General features: G+C 35.5%; 2 protein-coding genes across 4 annotated transcripts in view; one reads left to right on the top strand and one right to left on the bottom strand.

The window, feature by feature from the left end:
- The window catches only part of eys (eyes shut), a 111,848-nt gene extending 109,303 nt beyond the window's left edge, over positions 1-2,545 (top strand). The window contains exons 19-22 of the mRNA XM_088226688.1: positions 103-336; positions 1,011-1,192; positions 1,447-1,765; positions 1,905-2,545. Coding sequence (XP_088082814.1) covers positions 103-336; positions 1,011-1,192; positions 1,447-1,765; positions 1,905-2,071 — 902 coding nt within the window. The 3' untranslated portion in view covers positions 2,072-2,545. The remainder of the gene's footprint in view (positions 1-102; positions 337-1,010; positions 1,193-1,446; positions 1,766-1,904) is intronic.
- mtgo (miles to go) overlaps positions 2,533-22,308 on the bottom strand; it is a 224,049-nt gene continuing 204,273 nt past the window's right edge. For 2 of the 3 annotated variants that reach the window (XM_088226689.1, XM_088226690.1), the window contains exons 4-8: positions 12,764-12,992; positions 9,173-9,372; positions 8,181-8,335; positions 5,818-8,044; positions 2,533-4,936 (exon numbers count right to left, since the gene is read on the bottom strand). In XM_088226689.1, the coding sequence (XP_088082815.1) occupies positions 4,604-4,936; positions 5,818-8,044; positions 8,181-8,335; positions 9,173-9,372; positions 12,764-12,992 (3,144 nt within the window). In that variant the 3' untranslated portion in view covers positions 2,533-4,603. Of the gene's footprint in view, positions 4,937-5,817; positions 8,045-8,180; positions 8,336-9,172; positions 9,373-12,763; positions 12,993-14,880; positions 15,046-22,308 lie in introns of those variants that run through there. The other variant, XM_088226691.1, reaches the window with a different exon arrangement.

Here is a 22,308-nt window from a genome sequence, read left to right as displayed (position 1 = left end):
AACCACTTTCCCGGGATCCATCGATAATGCTTACAATTTTTTTGTGAATGGACATGACGCCATGAATCTGAAGTTTCCTGAATATTTCTATTCTATGTACAGCTTCCCGCAATATCGACGACTGCGATGGTGAGGCGTGTGGAGGGGACGTGTGCTGGAACGGTGGCACGTGCTATATAGAGCGAAGTGTGGCGCAGTGTGCGTGCGGACCCCACTATACGGGGGAACGCTGCATGCACGCACTGCCCTGCACGGAAGGAAGCTGCCACATGGGAAGGTGTGCGCAAGGGAAGTGCATTTGTCCCACGGGATGGAGTGGACACCTCTGCCAAAATCGTAAGGATTTATAAATTAATAAAAGAAATCTGATAACAGAAACCTTCAGAATTAAATTGTAAATTCATGCCCAATAAATGTAAGGTCAGTATGAGAGAGACAAATGTTTCTGACCCCGTTCTTAGTTAGACGACGTATTGTATACAGTACTACTATGAATACAGTATTACGAGTTGCTTTTTAGAAGACCTTCCTGTACCTTAGATGCAACCTTATGTCTTATTTCTGTGGCTTGGATCTTAAAGGCCATTTTTAGATTTCATATTTTTCTTGCCACCATTTTGTAGAAGGTCAATGTCAATTAAAAAACTTATATATTTAACTATTTTATACGCACTTAAACATCTTTTTTATTAATATTTATTATCAAAGACATCAAACAGTTCATTATAATGCCACAAAATGGCTAAATAATTACTCTCCTGTAAGATTTACGACATTGGCTCTAGTAGATCCAAGCCACAGATTTATTTATACAAGTTTTACATCTGTAAGGTCCAATACAGTAAATGCACAACCACGATTGATCAATATTAAATCTGATTATCTAGCATAAGATAATTTTTTTTAAATAATTTATGTGGTCTATTTCTATTTCATATTAATAAAATGGCACTTTTGAGCAAGGATTTCTTTAAAGTCGGAACAAATTATAAAAATCTCTCTTTTTACAGAGCTGAAAATGGGTACACCGCAATTTAGTGGCAACAGTTTTATGGTCATAGACGAGAGTAAACTTCACAAAGCAGAAAAGCCAAAAATCCTAGAAAAGTACCGACTTAGGAGGAGTATAAACAATATATACATGAACTTCACCACTGCCAAGCCAGATGGTCTATTGCTGTGGGGAGAAATTGTAAGTCATTACATTTGAAACTAAACTGAGAACATCTGTGATTGAATTTGCCATTCTATATTTCTATAACCACGAAACCACATTAGTATTATAAATAGAAACATTAAATATTTATTTTTTAAAACCTTTTTTTCTTAATACGTTTTCGCATTTTCAAAAGGTTTTGCTTGTTTCGCACATCGCCCTTTGCTAAAAAAATCTATTTACATAATATGAAAAAAACACAGATGGTTTAAGTTTATTTTTTATTTTAGGAAAACAAAAAAATTGTGAGTATCGGTCTGGATGGGGGATATTTAAAACTGAGCTGGACATTGTTGAAGCCGTCTCGAGGAAGAAGAATAAACGAGATGGCAGTAAATGACAAATGGAATAATTGGCCGCACCAAGCTTCCAGTGACACGGTGGTCATCAAGGTCCTGCAGGCCGGGAAACTCTCCAATGGAGACTGGCACACACTACAGCTAGATATCTTGCCAGGGAATATTACTCTGGTCACAGATGACAAAAAGGTGTACGAAGAATCTGGTGGCAAAAATGAAATGAAGAATTCTGACGTCACATTATTCATAGGTACTGACTTCAATCTGCGAGATATGTGATTAATATATTTGGCTAACAGTGAAATCTGTCTTTTCTCTTTGATTTTAGATATTATATACCTTATCATCCTTTTTCTACTGTATATTTGACTGTATCCAAATTATTTTAGGTGGTTTTCCATTGAACATTTCCACGGCCAGCTACACGAGAGGACTCTACAGAGCCAACTTCGTGGGGTGTATTAGTATGGTCTCCTTCGGCCCCGATGGACACTCTATTCGGGACTTTTCCAACTTTGAGAGTGAGAACGTAGAAACTTGCAAACTCTTCTCATAAACTGTTAAGTACTAAGATAGGTTGTTAATGAGACGGTAAAAAACAATTTTGTACATTAGTCAATTACTTATCATAAAGAAATTTAATACTCTCCTTGCCACAAACCAACCTGTTTGCGTTGTAGAAGTATTATATTTAATTTTCTCTAGGTTTCTCGTATTTCTCAGCCGACATTTACGTTTATTAGTAAAATAATAAGCATACTTTTCAGAAATAAATTATGTATAATGACTTGTATATGTATTAGAAACTTTAGGATTTTAAAAAATCTTTCAAAACACATAAGACTGCCCAAAGTTGGTTGGGAATTAAAAATTCTTCAATGTTTCTATTGATAAAATAGTGTAGCCTTTCTCCATATCATGGGTGTTCTTATTGCAACTTACAATAGCGCACAAACCATTTGTGATTAGGAAATATTGTGACATTATTTGTTGAAGTAAATAAAAAAAACACTTATTATAGTACATAAAATATAATTGTTTTATTAATATTTATAATGATGTCCATATATATTTTCATATAAATTGTATATTATCTATTTTCATATATGTATATTTAATATATAATTTCTGCCTAAGTTAATGGATTTACAAATATTCCACACATTTCACAAGTAGATCTGGGTAATGTGACATTCACACGCTGCATCACCTAATAAGGTAACCGAACAGTACAGTGAGTAATGTTCACAGGGCCACAGTTAGTACAATCAACATTTATATTTGACTACATGATAAAACGAATCTGCTCGCCAACTTCTGAGATAAAATAATGTATGGAGAAGAGTGGCTAGCAGAAACTGCTCAAAAAAATACATCGATTAGGCCATCCAAACTATAAATATGTTTATATATATTATATAGAAAAATAACAAAAGTCAGCGACCTAAATAAATCAACTATAGAAAAAATATATCCTCTTTGAAATTATCAACTCACATAGATACAAATTTACTAGTACCAAGTTCGGAGTCACATTGGAAGCGCAACAAACTTTATATAAAATTACACATTATTAGGTGACTTTAACTAAAACTTAATTTCTGACAAACATCAACAGAATATGCAGGAGAAATTTCTCAGTTCGATTAACAGGAAAATGGAACTCCTTAAAGTAGTATATTTTAGGAATATGCTGCGGGATAAAATCATTTGTTGTCGTACAAAACCATAAATAAGTTATCTTATTGGACATAATAGGTAAATATTATTATACGCACACACGCGGTGTATTTTGTACATTGACATTTAAACAAGATAGGGAATACAATACTAGTACATTCAGCATAATGTTTAGTGTGTGGGAATGTTTGTTCGGTACTACATATTTAGTACTTCCTGGAGTAGCGGGCGAGGCTGGTGGACAACGACTGGTTAAATTACAGATAAATTGCACATGGTCGCCTTCCCTATAGGAGTAAAGCTCGTATTCACCGACATCTGCTTCTCCCCGAATGTTTTACAACTCGTTACTTACAAATCTTTAGAAAATCAACAATTAAACTATATTTTACAAATACAACATTCGTCCACCCGGGGGTACAAGATAATTATTAATCGGCCTAACTAAAATTTTAAATAGATAGAATTTTGCTATAAAATTATTTCAATTAGCACCAAATATATGTATACCTGTATAGATATAAAAATAAAATATAAGGTAAAAGTTTGCTCGCTAAAGCACAGAGTGGGTATCTCTCGCTACACTGGGAATCTCTTCGATCTCGTCTTCCCGCGACATCTCAACCAGCTTTGGTCCATAATCATATCAAAATATATATATTATATAACATCAGGAGGAAACCGACTGCAATGGGCAGCTTTACGGAGACGGAGAGTCTCGCTCCAGTAACAACAACAAGCAGACGACTACTTTGGTTGAAAAGCAGTAACTGAATGTCTCCTTACATGTAATCATATTACATATTCTATTAATACCAATTCTCTATACTCTCCTTCCATTGATCAGATCTGAATATTACAAAAGCGCAAATTGACATTTCTTCGTTACAACACTATCTCCTAGTGTACTGAAAAATACAGACAAATATATATGTTCTTTAATTTTATAAAATAATCATTCTCTTAGAGCCGCATTTGTATTTCAATGCGCAACATTCACTTTATAAGTTTATAATTCAATTTCATTCCAATTCCTTATCATAAATCAGCCTTTGGAGTTTTGAAATAACGAGGATATAAAAACCATTTAATTTTTCAGTTAAATGGATAAACTATACTGGAAATATAAATAAGATCCGATTTGTACCGAATACATACCGCACTATTCAATTTGTTATTTAGATACTACAAGTATTTTGCGCTTTAGAAAAGAAAAGTAGAAGAACACAATAAACTGACAAATTTCATGAGAGCAACAAATCAACTAAATAATTCAGCGTAACATTTGGATGCGTAATGCACAAAATCACCAGGGGTCATAAGACTATATTTTAATTGATCTATACCCACTCGCGATTTACTCCCAATATACTAGGATGCGGAAACACGGATTAGTAGGAAATGGCATCTAGACTGAGTTGCGCCAGTCCACGAAACTCGCTGCTCCGACGGCGAAGATGACGGCCACCAGGATGCAGCCGGCGACTATGACCAGGGCCCAGGTGTTGTCGGTCCAGGGCGAGGGGGCGGAGCGCCGGGGAGCGCGGCGAGGCGCGGGGGCCGCGGAGGGGGGCGGCGGGGCGGGCGCGGGGGGCGCCGGAGGGCACAGGCCGAAGGCGGGGGCCCAAGGCCCGGCCAGGGGGCTGCCCGCTACGCTGCGCTCCGCACACACGCGTGCCAGGTACTCACACCCGCCCTCCAGATCCTCTATCCTGGTGCTCATCTCCTGACCTCTGTACACCTGAAATACAAATTTTATTAAGTATTAAGTTATTTCTATTGTCTGCAAATAATTTCACTAGAATTCTATATAATACTAACAATCTTCATATTGTCATGACTATTTACTACATTTTAGGCAATATCTATGATTGTCAGTCAGGGATGCATACACTTACATAGCGTCGCGTCGCCTTAATTTAAATACAAGGCATTTATTTCTGTATTTGAGATTATATTTGAATATTTTTCAATGTACAAAATAGCATCTATCTCTGTAATTTCAACAAAGAAATTGTTTAAATAAAAAAAGAAAGAAAAGAGATGAAACACAATTTTTGAAAAATGTGTATCTCTAAAGAGAATGTACATTCCTAGGAACACATCGTAAGTTGGTAGATGATCAAAATATAAAATGAGCGGGAGAGCGATTTGTTCGACTTCACAAACAGTACATTCCAGAAACGCCATGTTATTGTAAAATTATTAAAAGTGAGAAAATTCAAAGAAAGAATTCAAAGTATAATTGCTTTTCAAGAGTACCCTAAGGGTTTAGGATAGCTTAGATGAATGATCTTGAGTGTTTGGCGTTTAGTATAAAAGGAAATTATGGAATATTCTTAAGAGAAAGGAAATTTCACGGAGTAATTTTCATATTCTGTAAAAAAAAAAGCATTTTGAAAAATTAGCCCTTAAGATAGTTCAGGATTAAAATAGATTGTTTGGATAAACTTGAAAATTATGTATATCTTAAAAACAAAATATTTGGTAAAAAAAAAAACCACTAAAATTTCATACAAAATTACTGATTTATGAAGCTTTTATTGCCTTCTCTAAAGTTATCATTGAGTGTAACATTGTATTCAAATCAAGGCATTAAAATATAAAAGTGTTTGAAATTACCTCTTTGTATTCTAGATCCTTAGATCGACAGCACTGAACAACATAGGTGAGGGGCTCTTCGGGTGCCCCTTTTGGTGGCCCCCACTCCAGCAGGCTGTACGTGTCCCCTTGCTCCACCAGGCGGGGGGCCCGCGGTGCGGTGGGAGGTGCCAGAACTGTCTCCCATTCCTGGGGCTCCGAGTACTCTCCCTGCCCTCCAGCCTCGCTGTACGCGCACACGCGGAACTTATACACAGTGCACTCGTGAAGCTTCTTCACTCTGAACGAAAGACCCGTTCCTTGGTATACTATTTGGAACTCTTTCCTACGGGGACTTCTCATCTCTACCGTGTACTGCGTGAAATCTAAATTTTTCCCGTCTCCCCACTTGAGCTTCAAGAAATTGTGCCCTTGCTGCACTAGCTGAAGCGCAGGAGGTTCTGGTGGTGGAGGCATCGTCTCAAACTTAAGTGTCGGGGAAAAGTTGCCAATTCCGATATCGTTCACTGCCTGTATTCTAATTCGGTAAGTGGACTCGGGAGAGAGATCATCCAGCTTGTACTCCGTGATGGGTCCCTCCGTTAGGAATACTCGGTCTCCGGCATCTATCCTGTAATGGGAGATAGGAGAGCCGTTGTCATCAGGCTCCTGCCAGCCGAGCAGAGCGTCTGTGGCGGTGGCGTCGACGCGGAGGGTGGGGGGAGCGGCGGGTACGGCGGCGGGGGTGACCACGGTTCGCTCCTCCGACCATTCGCTACGACCTGCGACATTGCAGGCGCACACACGGTAACAATATCCCGTATAAGGTGCTAGGTTTTTTATGTCAAAATTATGTTGCAAACCGTTAAAAATGGTACTGAATAATTTTTCATCTTCTTTAGTAACCAAACTCATTTCTAATATATATTCCGTTATGGGTCCGCCATTGGAAGGAGGCTCTTCCCACTCAACGCGTACGCTAAATGGAGACTTGGCTACAGGTGAATTCAGCAGTGGAATCTCTGGGGGTGCAGCTCCACTCGTCAACTCTAAGGATTCGGACCATGCTCCTCCACCAGCTCTATTTAAGGCCTTTAATTTAAAAGTATATCTTCTTCCGGGTAAAAGTTCGTGGACGGTACATTCTGTTTCACTACCTTTATAAACAAGTCTACTGTTCTCTTCTCGGGTCATTTCCAAGTTGTACTCTAGGATAGGGGAGCCACCGTCGTAGTCGGGCGGGTCCCAGCGCAGGGACAGGGATGTGGGGCGAGGGTCCCCCTGGGAGGAAGGGGGGTGGCACGGGCCAGGGACAGTAGGTTCCGTGGTAACACTCTGGGCCTCAGACCAGACGCTGGTTCCTCCCGCTGTTGTGCAGCCCACCCTTACCAGATACGTATGGCCGGGTCGCAGCCGGTCACAGGTGGCCTCCTGCTCCGGCCCAGTGTATACGGCCTCATAGTCCGAGTCAGATTTTATCTCCAGAGTGTATAGCCGGATGTCAGTTCCGCCTTTGTCTAACGGGGGATCCCATCGGACTTTGAAGGACTGAGTGTGTTTTTTGCCTTTTACTACGGGCTTGGACGGTGGTCCGGGTCTCTCAGGAAGAGTGCGGTATGCGACCTCGTCTGACCAACGCGATCCTCCGTCGTCATTTTGCGCTCGCAGTCTGAACACATAATTGGTATATCTTGTCAGTCCTTCGCAGTGAGTCTCGGTATCCCTACCTTCGTAGGCGGCTATGAATCCGTGTTGAGTGTTCTTATCTTCCATCTGCAGAGTGAACTGATCATCGCCTGGGCGCCGTTCCCAGGAGAGGGCGAGGGCGTGTGTCTCGCAAGCAGTGAGGGTAGGAGGAGCAGGTGGAGGGGGTGGAGACCCGCATGTCCAAAATGCGACTTCCTCGCTCCAGGGTCCTTGCCCCACTTCGTTGGCAGCCGCCAGTCGAAAACGGTATCGAGTGGAGCCTTCTAACTTTTGCAAGTTGTGTTGACGGTATTTAGAGCGACAGAGTTCGATAAAATCTCCACCTTTTCCTTCGTCGTACTGCAAAATGTAGTATTTTATAGGGGAACCATTATCAGGGGCTCCTTGCCAACGCAGCTGCAGAGAGGTGCGCGCCCGTAATGCTGTGCGGGGTGCAGCCGGAGCCCCCGGTTCCACTGGAGGGGTACATACAGCGGCTGCGCTGGACGCTGCTCCGGTAACACCTTCCGAATGTGCTTGGAGGCAAACTGAGTACTCTGTACCAGGACGCAAGTCTTGAACCCTAAAAATAAACTCGAGCAATGAAAAAAAAAACCATATTAATATAAAATTAAATAAATGAACTAATTTTAAGTGATGAAATTAAATTTTGATTTACTTTTATTATAGTTATTTTGATTTTAAAAATCAGTTCAGACCTGCACGAGAGCGATTGCCCACTATAGATAGCCTTGTAGCGCCCCTTGTCACCCAGTAACAGCTCATAGCGCAGCTCTCCGCAGGGCGGTGGAGGGCCATCCACACGTGGCGGGCTCCACTGGACCAGAGCAGTGCGAGCCGTTACCTCCGATACCTGTGAAAAAAAAAGAAGTATCCATTAGAAATGCTAAAATTGATTGGGAAACAAATTTTAACACAATTCCTGTTGAGTTTGATTTTTCAGCTATTACAAAGTAGACATGACGATTTCAAAACTGTAGTTCAAGCTTTTTCTCTACACTTTATCTTATTGTGAAATTTTTACCAAGCGATATGTAGCAACATTACAGAAGAGCCAATTAAAGTTTTTATTAATTAATAAAGATTCTCATACATTATATTTTTATTTAAATTATGTAGGAATCACGCAAATGTATCTATGAGATTTTATTTACTAATTTGAAAAAAAAAACTTTGAATGGCTCTTCTGTAAAGTTGCTACATGTCGCTTGGTAACTTTTCCTTTCCAGCGTCGATATGTATATTTGCTGTTTGATAAAAGAACTTTACTACTCGTATAAACACAATTTGACTTAACAATAACTATATATAAACTTTGTATGAATAAAATTATTCTCTTTGAACAGTATATTTGGTAATATTTTCCTTTGTATGCACATTTTGTTTGACTTTTATGACAATGAGAGGGTAACCTGAAGTTGACGTGATAGACAAAAACTTATTTTCGGATTCAGGCGCCAAAAGTTAGTATTAAACAAGTGTCGGATCTAAATCAATGAAATTCTCAGTGTAATATTTAGAAAATGCTATAAGAGCTTTTTGATTTTGAAAGCCTTTGTTTTTATTTTTGAAATACATATTTAGGCGACATATGTTATCAAAGACAAAATAATGTACAGACAAAAAAATTGTTATACAAAGCTAACTTAATATTTATAACCAATTGAAAATTGAAAAAAGTGGAACTTACATGTGGTGTCAGTAAAGAGGAAAGGTAGTCAAGTAATGGTTGTTCCTCGTCTCCCTGCACCGACGTGGCGGCTGAAGAACTTCCTTCTCCTTCTGAAGATGTGCCGCCCACCTGTGAGGAGGCTCCTCCTCTCCATTGCCCCCCATTAGAGAACTCTTTACGGGGAGATAGAGCGGGGGTGCTGAGCCCAGAGTTGAATCCTACAAATTAACAATCACTCCTGTTAGATTCAAATATCCAGTTAAATGACAGGCGCTGTGGCGCAGATGGTTAGACAGCCAACTGCGAAACTAGTGTCATGGGTTTGATTTTCACCAGTTGCAAGAAAAAAATTCAATAAAGAATATCTGTACCTCAGAGGCAGACGGATGCAAATCCAAACGTCAAATGTTCAACAATAGCATAAAGAATCTACTTTCTCTAAGTGATTTCTAATAATTCAGAACATTAATTTGTATATTCAGTATCTTAATACATTGGTTCTTTCATTATGAGACTTAAATTTCTTCAAAATCAATGGACATGATCATAAACTGGATACGAAAATCGAAATGTCATTTCATCAAATTCTGGATTTGCATCCATCTGCCTCTGAGGTACAGATATTATTTCTCAATGCGTCTGCGTGTAGTGGTGTATTTTTCATAACTTCCAAATAATAAATACCAATAAATTACAACAGAGATGCAAGAGAAGAACTTCTTGTACCCAATGAAATTTATTTATCTTAATAAATCCCTAGGGGGGGAAATCCAGTGTTTTGTCTACAAACATTTAGACAAACTGAAAATATTGTATACAAAAATACTTTTTACAACACTATAAATCACAAATCCTGCTTTTTAAAAGTACATTTTATTATATTGGCGATATTTGCATTTACTTTCTGCACAATGAGGAACTTCAGCCCTACGGGAAAGTGATCCAAAAAATGTTTTCTTACTAGCGACAAAAATATTGAAAAATATTTTAATAAAAATTAACTAGGTACTTCGAATGATGTCACTAGTTCATATGAATCAACCAATGAGAAGAGAGTTGTGGAAGATTTGCAGTCTACTTATCGTCAACAGACCAATCGGCAGAACTGACTAAGAAGAAGCGGAAGTGAACTTGAGACGTTACATGCGGAGCAATTTCAGAAATACAAATTTTTTTTTTACTCGTGGCGCTGATAATACGGATACATAAAATTAAAAAAAAAAAAAACATTTTTTGGCTTAGTTTAATAGTCTATAAACAAATAAAAAAATTAAAAACCACTGAATTTCCTCATTCATATATCTTTGATGGGCGGACATAAAAGTATAACTGCAAAAGTGCAACTTTTCAGGAGAGCAAAAAAACATTATTATGAACCCAATTATTTAGCTACAGAACTCATATTTTGCAAAATGGGTTATTATTTACAGATCATTTCATTTGTGTAATTTGTAAAAACATTCAAGTAATTTGTAAAAATAACATAAATATTCCAGATACCTAGTCCTGCCATAAATACTGTTACAAACTATTTTGATTATAATAAAAAAGCAATTAATTTTACAAAAGTTTTTTTTTATTACTAGGCTAACATGCATATTCCAATAATTTAAAAAAAATACTCAATGACCACAATTTGTAGTCCAGCGGATTTAAATCTGGGCTTCCAGAAGGGCAATCTTTAGTTCTAATGAACTCCGGTACGTGATTTTCCAGCCATTGCTGGGTAGATTTTGCCTTATGAGCTAGAGCAGAATCTTGCTGGAAGATCCAATGTCTCGAATTGAACATTGTGTCATTGAGAGGCTTAACAACCTTCTATAGAATGTCACCTTGGTACGATTTCGCACTTGTCTTTATACCCTGCGCACAAAAATGAAGCTCAGAAACCCCTTCGTAGGAGACACCCCACTAAATCATCACTGCTGCTGGATGATGACCTCTTTGAACTGTAGGAATGACTTGAGCGGCTTCTCGAGAGCTATGAGCATACACTCGATCATTTTGCTTGTAGAAGTTTTCTTCGATGTTAAATATTTTTTCATCAGAACACAGAATTTTGCAATGCAAATTATTCGCATTTCGTGAAATAAGTTTTTTTGCTCTGGTCTTCCTAATGTCCCTTAGAGGTGGAGTAAGCATATGACCAGTGCTCCTTCGGTAAGCCTCCATCTTTAGGTCAGATTTGATGATGCGAGACATACTTCGAGTCAATATATTCATCTCCCTGGACAAGATTTTTTGTTTACGGAGCGGATTTCTATGAATTCTGCTTCTGACAGCCTTAACAGCTCCTGGAGTCCGCACAGTTCGAGGACGTCCAGATCTTTGTCGGTCTTCAGCAGTTCGAATATTCTCGAATCGATTAATAGTTCGATACACAAACTGGGGACTTATACCTAAAAGTTATACTCTTATGTCCGCCTGTTATCAAAGATATTTGGAATAAATATGATACGACACATTTTGTTATTTCATCTGTCAACTGGTTCAAAAATTCCACAAACAATCGGATAACTTTAGTAACGGGTAAAAAAAAAGGTAAATGTGCACTAATAGTATAACAATGTATTATATTTCACTGTTTTTTTGGCAACGCTTAAAAATTCTTATGATACAATGATATCTCAAGGGTAAAGGAATATGGAAATCCAGTCATTTTATTTGTACATCTTGATAAAGCAACATAGCAGTTGGCACAAGAGTCACGGAGTGTTTGTTCGAGTGGAGTGGAAATGAGAGCAAAATATAATTTTAATTGCGTTCGAAAAAGGTGGATATACGAAATGAAGGCACGACATGCTAAGCGGTAAGTTTTGTTCTGAAAACTATGAGCATATTATTTTAATTAGGTAAGTGATACAATAAAGACAAAATACAAGATTTCACCCCCTAAGGAGTTACTAAGGATGATATATTACAGTCTATGGGGTGAAACCCGGTCTTTGTTTATAAACATTTGAACAAACTCAAAATGTTGTTGACTAAACCAACTGGTCCAATGAAAAATGTTTTCAGGCATTGCCTAGTAGGTGAAATAATTCAGAATATTGGCAAATTGTCGACAACGGATGTCCAGGGCGAAAAAACCTGATGCTTCATAAAATTGGCAAGAGTGATTAGGACTCACAGGGAAATCTGCAATATATAAGCGTGTGGTCAAGCCAAATCAATCACCTCCACTTAATGGCATTTATTACTAAATAAAATAGTAGCGCGAGATAAATCTCACCCATATCCATAAATGTTTTAGCTCTTTATCCTCACAAAAATCAATGGGTGGAAGAAATGTGGATGTTCAAACATAAGTAGAATGGTGAATGTTAAACCAATCAATGACAAGTCGTAAGCTCTGTAAATGCAATGAATTAAATGCACAATAAGTTCCACATTTCCTTCTCTAAAATCGATCTCAATCTTTGTTGTAATAATGATAGCATATAAATATGTTTCTATGTTAATCTTGATAAGTATGACCCCTAGATCGGGCATTCATTTGCCTATTTGTGACTCCCTATTAATGTTCTCGTGTAAAAAAAAAAAAAAATCTAGTTTAATATTGAAAATCACAAAGTCAGCGCTCAAATTTAAATAATAAACGAGTCTCACCTAATCCGTCCCCCCTGATCTGCTTCTGCTCCAATTTCTTGCGCAGCTTGACATACTGGCGCTGCGCCCGCTCGTCGCGGTGGTAGGGTAGGGGGGGCATGTGCATATGTGAGGGCGGGGGCCCGGGCCCCATGGGGGGCGGCCCATGCGGGTGGAAGTGCGGCGGAGGAGGCGGATACCCCGGCGGCCCGTAGAACTGCTGGGGACCGTTCGCCCCATTAGATGGACCCTGAAAAATGATTTTTTGTTGTTTTATTTTTTCATTTGGTTTATTTCGATATTTGAACGGCTATTCTGATGTCCTTGTGAAGAAAGTGGTATTTAAAATTTTGCATAAAACAAGTTATATTCATTTTTATATCCAAAGTATAACAATACCTAGCGCCAAACATATCAATAAAGTGGCATGTAGTTGTGGATTTTGGGGAACAATAAACAAAAAAAAGGAGTATCTCCACCTAGGGTGGCAGAAATCAATTACTTCTCTAAAAAGCGGTATATGTATATGTTAATAAGTAATCAAGAAAGGGGTGCTGCGTTGGTTTGGACATGTAGAGCGAATGGACAGCGAAAGAACTGTTAAAAAGATCTACAATCTGAATGTTGAGGATGCAGAAAATGAGGAAAACCGAGAAAGACATGGCACGATCAAATCCAGCAAATACTTGAAGATGATCAATGTGAAAAGTAAGAATAATCGACATGCATGCATGAGAAGATGTATGAATGTAGAGGAAGCGAGGTATGTATGCAACTATACAGTAATATGGCATGGTGGAATGTTTTCTTTTGTTTTTAATAAGTAATAAAACGCAGTTCATAAAAAAATATATATTTTAAGTGACGGGAAGCATTTCATGTTCTTGATTTTGACAACTTTGCCACTTTTTAGAGATACCACTCTTTTCATAATGACGGTAGTATAACAAAGTTGAAACAGTAAAACTTCAATTATTTGAATTAATGAGTGTCAGACGTTATCCGGATATACATAAATCCAGATAGTTGGATTAAATATTAAATTAAGGCAATGTTTTGAAAGAAAAAGCAAAGTTTACTCTAAGATCACTTTTAGTAATCACGTAAGTGTTCCGTCGTTTAGGGATACAATATTAAGAAAAAAAGTTATTGTTCAATTCAGATTTAAATGTTAATAAACATAAATAAAAATATCGATACTATAACAAATAATGAACCTGTTAAAACTTGGAATAATCAGCATGTATGTACGAGATGTATGAATGTAGAGAGAGCGAGGCCTGTATGTAAAGACGGATTGTCGAACTGCGGTTAGTGACAGGAATCCTGTATCAGGGGTTCAAACCTAGTCTTGTTTCCTATTTTCTAACACAGTTATTTAGGACTAATAGAAAATGGCCCTAAAATAATATTAGGGTTTATCATTAAAACATATTCTTAACAACTTGAGTGGTATGTTTTATAACTAATGAAGATGCAGATTCGTGTGCATATTTTAATGAATGTTAAAATGAAAACTACAGCAAGGAATACTATAATATAAATATTGAGTTTACTTTGTTGGTTAAATGTAACTGTGCAAAAATCCTTAAATAATCACTTCTTTTTTAAAAAAGATAAGAGCAGGGGCTTAAGTTTCGGTTATCCAAGGTTCAAAGTCTCAGTCCTCTGTCAGAAATTGTATCCAAAAAATGGCAAGCATATTTGTAATACTTTGTCCAAAAATAATCTAGAAAATCGTTTGTAATATAAAATAAATATTGACAAATTGCATAATATTATTCTTAAAGCAATTTTTAACATTAAAATGTTAAAAATTGCCTAATTGTTAAAACACCAGAAAGATTTATTGTTAGAACATTAGACGGGGGTGGTAATTGAAAATAACGGCTGTGGATAAAATATACTTGGCAATTATCGGCATAAAACTTACATGAAAGTTAACGCCAAAGGGAAAGGTGTACATGAAAGAAAATTGGCTAAATCACCTCCACAGTAAGTAAATCTAAGTAAAAAAAAAAATACATAACAGACGCCAAACGTCAAATTAATGCCAACATGGCGCCACGTAAACAAACAAGAAGGCGTTCCGTATGGAAATAGAATATTATCAGAAAAATGGCTATTTGTGAACTTACGACGTGTGCCGTATTTTTTCTCCGATCATTGGCATCCTTTTCACTACCCTCCGACATTTTTGTAACTTGTATTTGAAATTTTATTTGATGTTTTCGTCGAGGAAAACGCCAGCTGACAGGACGACTCGCACGATCGAACTGACGTTGCTGGCCACGGCGCCACGGGGCAATGTTGGTAACGGAAAATGGCAGCCGGCGCGGCAATTTGTTATCAAAACAAACGCGAAATCGCGAAATCATTACCTACCTATTCATGCAATGGTACATGGAAAATATTATTATGCTTATCAGTAGTTCTCAAAATGATTTGCAGTAGAATTATTATTGTTGTCATTTAACAATAAATAATGTGTTATTATGTGATGCTATTTAAATCATATTTCGTATTTGCGGTTTGTGTTTTACTGCAACTTTCGGTATTTAGCACAAAAGCAGAACTTTTCTATATTTCTGGGCCCTAATTACAATGAAAAAAGCAGGGTTTCAACTTACGGTCTATAAAAACCAAAGCGAATTTTGTGTATAAACAATTGAATATTCTTATAAAATGTGTTGTGAAACATGTTGAATTAGATTAGGGTATTATTTGACATAAATATGGGTAATTAAAAGTATTAGTAATTTCATCTAGATTAAAAAAAAAAAAACATTGATTCCACATCGTCTGTTTCAAACCCTTTTTACAATCGACTCTTTTTGTTATCTTGTATGTTTGCTGTATTTTTATTCGTCTTGTTGTTATTTGTGTATTGTTATTCATTGCCCTTTTGTTATTTTTAAGAGACATATATTATACAGGGTGTTCTTTAAACCCTGTCACATCCAAAACCACGATGATCAGTATGAGTAAGAAGACATATTGGCACATTAAAATAAATTTTTAGAACGAATATTTTTATTTTTTTTAATATTAAAAAAAACGAATGGTTGCTAACTTCTGCAGAAGAGAAAAGGGGAGGGGGGAGTCTGACACGCCGTTAACCACGCGGCCGCGCCCCCCCTCGCTTCTCCCCTGCAGAAGTAAGCAACCATTTGTTCTATTTAATATTTTATTTTTACAAATTTTCTTCGTTCTAAATTTTTTTTTTAATATGCCTATATGTCTTCTTGCCCATACTGATCATCGCGGTTTCGGATATGACAGGGTTTAAAGAACACCCTGTATAGGTAGGTAAAAGTTATTTAATTATTATTTGTTAATATGTATCACGTATTTTGGCTGATATTATCGTGTTTTGATACAAGGCCTCAATAAAAAAAAACCCTATAGTGATTTGATCGATTAAACAGTTTTTTTGTTAAAAAAATCAACCTAACTAATTAAATTATATATTATGTAATATTGAATCTCATGATATCCTATATTAGACAAACTGGGTTGTGGTCCCATGGGTAGTGTTGCAGACTCACATTAGCATTAGAGGCATGTGGTTCGAACAGTTATACAGTTATAACATCAACTTAAAATATGAAAGTAAATCGAAATAGAAAAAAAAATATGTATAATTTATGTAACTATATAAAAACAATTTAAATATATATAATTAACTCCCATTTTCTAATACCTAATGAGTTATTTACAGTTTATTGAGTTTTTTTACAATTTATTTAGTTTAAAATGCCTTCAAAGTTTCAACATTTTGGTAAATCAAAAGAACGCGAATATTATTATAGTATTTTGAATAAAAAAAAACTATGCTAAGATACTCGAGGTAAATGTTTCACACAAAACGGCGGTATGTACAATAAAACAGTACCCAAAAATATGAAAAATATTAAATTAAATTTTAAGAAACATATTTTTGGAAGTACAATGGTATGTACAATGATCCACACCAATATTATTGTGTATTCAAGTGTAAGTTTTTAACATCGTTTTAAATTAATAAAAAGGTCTTCGTGGACTAAAAATTCGATACGTGTCGTGTTGAATAAACGAACAGCAGGGTAATACATAATTTACATAATAATCTAGTTTTTCTGTCGTTTTATGGTTGATATAATATTATTTCTAGTATCAGTGATTCCTTCTTCGATAACAATAGGACGTATATATGCAGAAAAGATCCAACTCACTTTGGATCTTTTTTGATTTTATTGTAAAAATCGATAGAGAATATCTCATTTATATTTAAACAAAAAAGAATCATCCGGTTAGACAAACACTTACGTAGTAATTTAATTTTAAAACACGGTCCATAATGCAATACTAGAATTTTACATTTTTCAAAAATAGTAAAATGATATTTGGTCTTAAAAATATTTTTGTATAAGCAATACCACAAATGCAAATATTCCGTCTACCTTATATAATTACGGTTCTACGGCAGAACAAAGTCTGTCTTCTGATATACGTGAGAATGGGAAAATGTAATTATCTCCGAAACTGAGGAATCTGAAATATCAAATCATGAAGCAGTTTCTAATTCTGGAAGACAAAACCGAGGTAAAAAAAAACAATATGAAAATCAAATTCGAAGGGAACGCATAATGAATAAATATAAAAAAAAGAAAGTGTCACCAAAACTTTTTGTTGATTATCACTGTACATGCCTTAATAAATGCACTGAAAAACTTCCACGGGAACAATACATATAATTATTCCTATTTACGTACACTAAAAGACAGGTATATATCTTCCATAATAATATTACGAAATATATTATGCTATGATCTTGAAAACATAAATAATATAGGTACGTTATGTTAGATAATTACATGTCGGCCTCATGGTGTAGTGGTCAGCGCATTTGTCTACCATGCAAGAGGTCTTGATTTCGATTCCCGACATGGTTGACATGAAATATTTACTTAAAATAGTGTTTTCACACTGAATATTTCATAGTCCCTGGACTGACACCTGAAGCATAAAACTGATCATCTTACCTTCATGTAACAAAGGTGATCAAGATTCGCTCATAATTCTAAATTATCCCTGGATACGCTACGATAGGTGTACCAATGCAGTGACCTATGCACAATTAGGTGTGTAAATTGAATGATGTAAGATAATAAATTACAAATACATTTGTATGTCTGCATAGGCAGATAAATAAACAAAAAATGGCATATTTCATGGATATAATGACGTGTCCATCAACTAATTATTCATAATAAATCCAATATAATAATAATAATGATAATCATGGTTTATTAACAAAAAAATACAATTTCCACATACATATTAGGTAATAGATTTTTCTGGATTTTGTCTAGTCTGCCTGACTAGGTACAACCTGTTTTAAGGCAGACATTTTTATGGAAAATAAACAATAACATGACCACCTATTAGTTAATTTACTATAGAGTTATACAATATTGATTTATACCATTTATTATTTTAGAATGTTTTTAAGTAAATTTTCCGATTTTTCTCTATATAAACACGGTAGCCAAATTTTACAAAATATAGTTTGAACTTTTTTTGCATTTAAAAATCTTAAAATCTGTTGAAGCAAAAATGATCCAGCTCTATAAATAGGCATATAACTCGTTTATTAAATGTTATTTTTGAACAAATGAAACACCACTGGCAAGAAAAATACTATTTCCATCGTTAACAATATTTTTCAAATCAAGTAGTTATCTGTAATTTTATATTAGGTGATCTTATATTTTCTCAAATATCTAAAAACCGTAATTTGACAGTTGGATCTTTTCTGCATATATACGTCCAATAGTAGATTAATTTATTCTTGGGTCGTTATCTGTGAGTAAAAATAGCTGCAAATGCGCACACAGATAAAAAAGTATTATATTAGGTGTTTACTTTGACAATAATAAAACGCTCCTCGTCCTCAGACGACAGAGTGGTCGGTTTTCAGTTCCTTTCTAACAACTGTCAATAATCTATAATAAAAAGTTAGTCTGTGTAACGAATGATACGCTTATATTCTGGATGTTCGAATACACATAAAAGTGTCTCTTTCTCTATGCTCACTATACATATAATTGATATAAATAATATAAAACATAGCAAATCTTAGCAACGTTGGTAATTTTAAAATGCCACTCATTATTTACCCGGTCGTAGCAGCCTACTTCCGTTGTCTTTTCTCTAGAAATAGTAATTACATACGAAGTACGTAATTTAAACTAATTATTAGAAACGCGAACTCAGTAATTAGGTAGTTTACCTGTTGAGAGTGGGTACAGAGTGTACAGGTAGATACAGGGAGACGGCGAAATTAATTATAATGATTGCCATAACCACTTTCCAGGGATATAATAGAAAAATAACATATTTTTTAATAGATCATAAATACTCGTATTTTATATTTGGGAAAATTCGATCTATGTACATACACCGACAATCATCTATAAACTGATTACTTGTTGGAAACCCTCTTTAAGAGAACATGAAAGTTTAGCGATGTCATTTACAGGGGTTATGGACCTGTCATGGACTGGTTTAAGTGATCACTTTGGACACAGTGTGACATTTACAATTATGCGTGTTTGAACTTTCGACCAGGCGGATAAGGAATACTCGACGGCTACCCTCAGGTAAAAATCGTATGATTTCCTAATTTTGCGTTCGTTTTACCAGACTACAGCCATAATGTATATGTATATCGACATTGTAATGCCGAGTATTTTTTGTAGCATTTGCTCATTTGACTTAAAATATAAGAAGACTACAGCCTTAAATTACAAGCATGATAAATTTAAAAAAGTTTGCTTTCGTTCTCCCGCAAATTGGCCGATTTAGACATACCACAGTGGCACAGTGGCATAGTGGCACAGGGTACTTCTGGGGATGCGATATTTCGACCATCAATAAAATTCCGATAAATTAATTAGATATCAAAAGTTAGGATTAAAATTTCTAGACGCATCGATTCTAGCTTTTTAATATCGCCATATTTTCCCACGACGGGGCTGGCCGCTGACCACAGAGCGTATTTCCGCGCCTTTTGTTACGATCGTTCGACGTTTAAAAAATAATCTCATATCCGAGTTTCGGGTGTTACTAGACAATAAAAAAAAACATATCGTCATTTTACTCGATACGAAGTACAAAATAGTTTTTGAATAGTATTTTTACAAAAGATTTTTATTATTATTTATTTTATTGGTATAATGAAACATTTTTACAGTTTTAACATTTCAATTTTCTTACTCAGAAATCATCCTTCTTAGGATGGATTGCCTTAATAAAAAAAAATAAAAAAAAAATCTTATTTTTTACTAAAACTAAAATCCCACCAAGCCACTTTCTGTAGCTTGTTGGTGGAGATTTATATTTATACTAACTTTTACAATATTACAATAATAAAAATGTTTGGATAATTTATATAGCGCCATTTTTGTGAAAATCACCTCAAGGGCGCTGTACAATAAATAAATATCCCAGGATGTCTTACAGCTACAGAGCGCATGGACGGTTGGGATTCTAGCTCCTCGTCTCCAATTATGATATATTACAATTATGATATATAGGAGCTAGATAACAGCAAGTCTTGCAGCTACAGAGCGCATCGACAGTAAGAAATCTAGCCCCTAATTACATTTTTTTTTTAAATTTTATTTGACAATGAAGTTTAGAGTTTAAGTGATATTTTAAAAAACGAAATAAAAAGCAAATTTATAAAAATAAAAGTTAGATAACAACAAGTCTTGCAGCTACTGAGCGCATGGACGGTTGAAATTCTAGACTCCATTTACTAAATTTAGATATTTGATAGTTGATAAAATTGACATAATATGATAATTATAATATGACAGCTAACATTATAAAAAGTCTTGCAGCTACAAAACGCATCGACGAATGGATTTTTAAAAACATAAGAATGATTAAAAAAGTTAACAATAAAAAATATAAAAAAACACAATAATAATACATTGAGCAAAGAACTAGTAAGTATGGCAATTAAGTGAACATGTAGCAGCATAAAAAGTCAAATATAAAAAACTCTCTAAATTTAAATAAAATAAAGATATCTAAATTTATAAAAACAATGAATTTACAGGTATAATTAACAGCTGGAATAATAAGTAATTTGCATGTATATGCAAATAATAATTCCTATTATTATTTAATTTTTTTAAATGCAAGAAAATATTACACATGAAAAATTTAAATATAATATTTTCACATAAGCTATATAACTTTTGGTCATATATTTTGGTTATAATATCATTTATAACTTTTGGTCGAGTAGCCACTCTCTTATTTTGCTCTTGTTACATTGTGTGTTAAATTTAAGTTCTTTCGGCAAGAAATTAAAAATGCTCGGTACTAAATAATTGAGAGTTCTATTACTATACTTTATACATACTTTTAGTACTACCGAACCATCGTTATGCGTGAAGCGTGTATTATGGTTGTGTTTGAGAGGAATTTTGAAAGTATTACGATTTAATTGTTCTAAAATTATCACCGATATCTAAGATTATCACTGAATTCATAAAATCAAATAGTCCCTTATGTTGATTAGGTAAAGTTTGTATCTAAATTTGTTTCAACAGAGAGGGAAAACATTTAAATCGGTTAGTTTAATCAACCATGTTTTGAGTATGTTTACATTTTTTTAGACAGGCTGGATTTCCTCTCTAGGGAGTTATTAGGATCTATTTGTTGAATGCAGCCTGTCTACAAACATTTGGGCACACTCAAAAAATTGTTGGTGTAAAGTTTGCTGTAGGCTTATGCCTAATATGTTAAGTTTAGATATTGTTTTTAGAATATATCTGAACTCCAACATGTACAAATTTATTTACGAATAAGCAAAAAAGATTTTGAATTATTTTTACAATGAACAAACTAATTTTACAAAGAATTGCCTTCCGGCCAGCGCCCACCTGGGGTGGTATTCTAAACGCTCTCGCGGCCGTATTATCTCGCGTATTTACATACAAAATACACTAGAAAAACTGTTTTCTTGTGCCGCGAGAGCGGTTCAGAGTAGCACCCCTGGAAGACACCCTGTTAGTATATAACAGCATTTATCAATATTATTCCTGGCCGATTACCTTTCTTTCCCATCCTTCTCTTGACCCCTCCCTAGGTACCTACCTTACACCAAGATAGAAGATATTCAAAATTAGAACATTTGGATGTGGAACAAAACAAAACTTTTTTTTTGACATTTCATAAGATTGCATAAAAAATCTTGGATTCGTCGCGCGTCGTTGTAAAAGTTATCATGAATCGTTGCATAATTCATAGTGAACTTCATTATCCAGTGCCCAAAATTGAGGAAAATCCTCACCGTATCAAAGGTAGGTCCATTTCCGTGTTTCTTTCCTTTCTTAAAATATTTCCAACCTTTTACAAAACTGAATTAAATTCGTTTTTTCACACAGTCCGCTTTTCATTAACGCCCACTAAGCGATGGAAGGATAGTTGGGCATCATCACGGAGGAGTGAGTAGTCTAAGTGGAACAGATCGTCAGATCTACGAGAAGACAAAGAAGAAGAAGAAC

The sequence above is a fragment of the Micrasema longulum genome, unplaced genomic scaffold (assembly GCF_059751315.1).
Source record: "Micrasema longulum isolate JH-2025_06_02 unplaced genomic scaffold, ASM5975131v1 h1tg000461l, whole genome shotgun sequence".
Lineage (NCBI taxonomy): Eukaryota > Metazoa > Arthropoda > Insecta > Trichoptera > Brachycentridae > Micrasema > Micrasema longulum.
The sequence above is the reverse complement of the archived record's forward strand: the minus strand, read 5'-3'. Positions and strand labels throughout refer to the sequence as shown.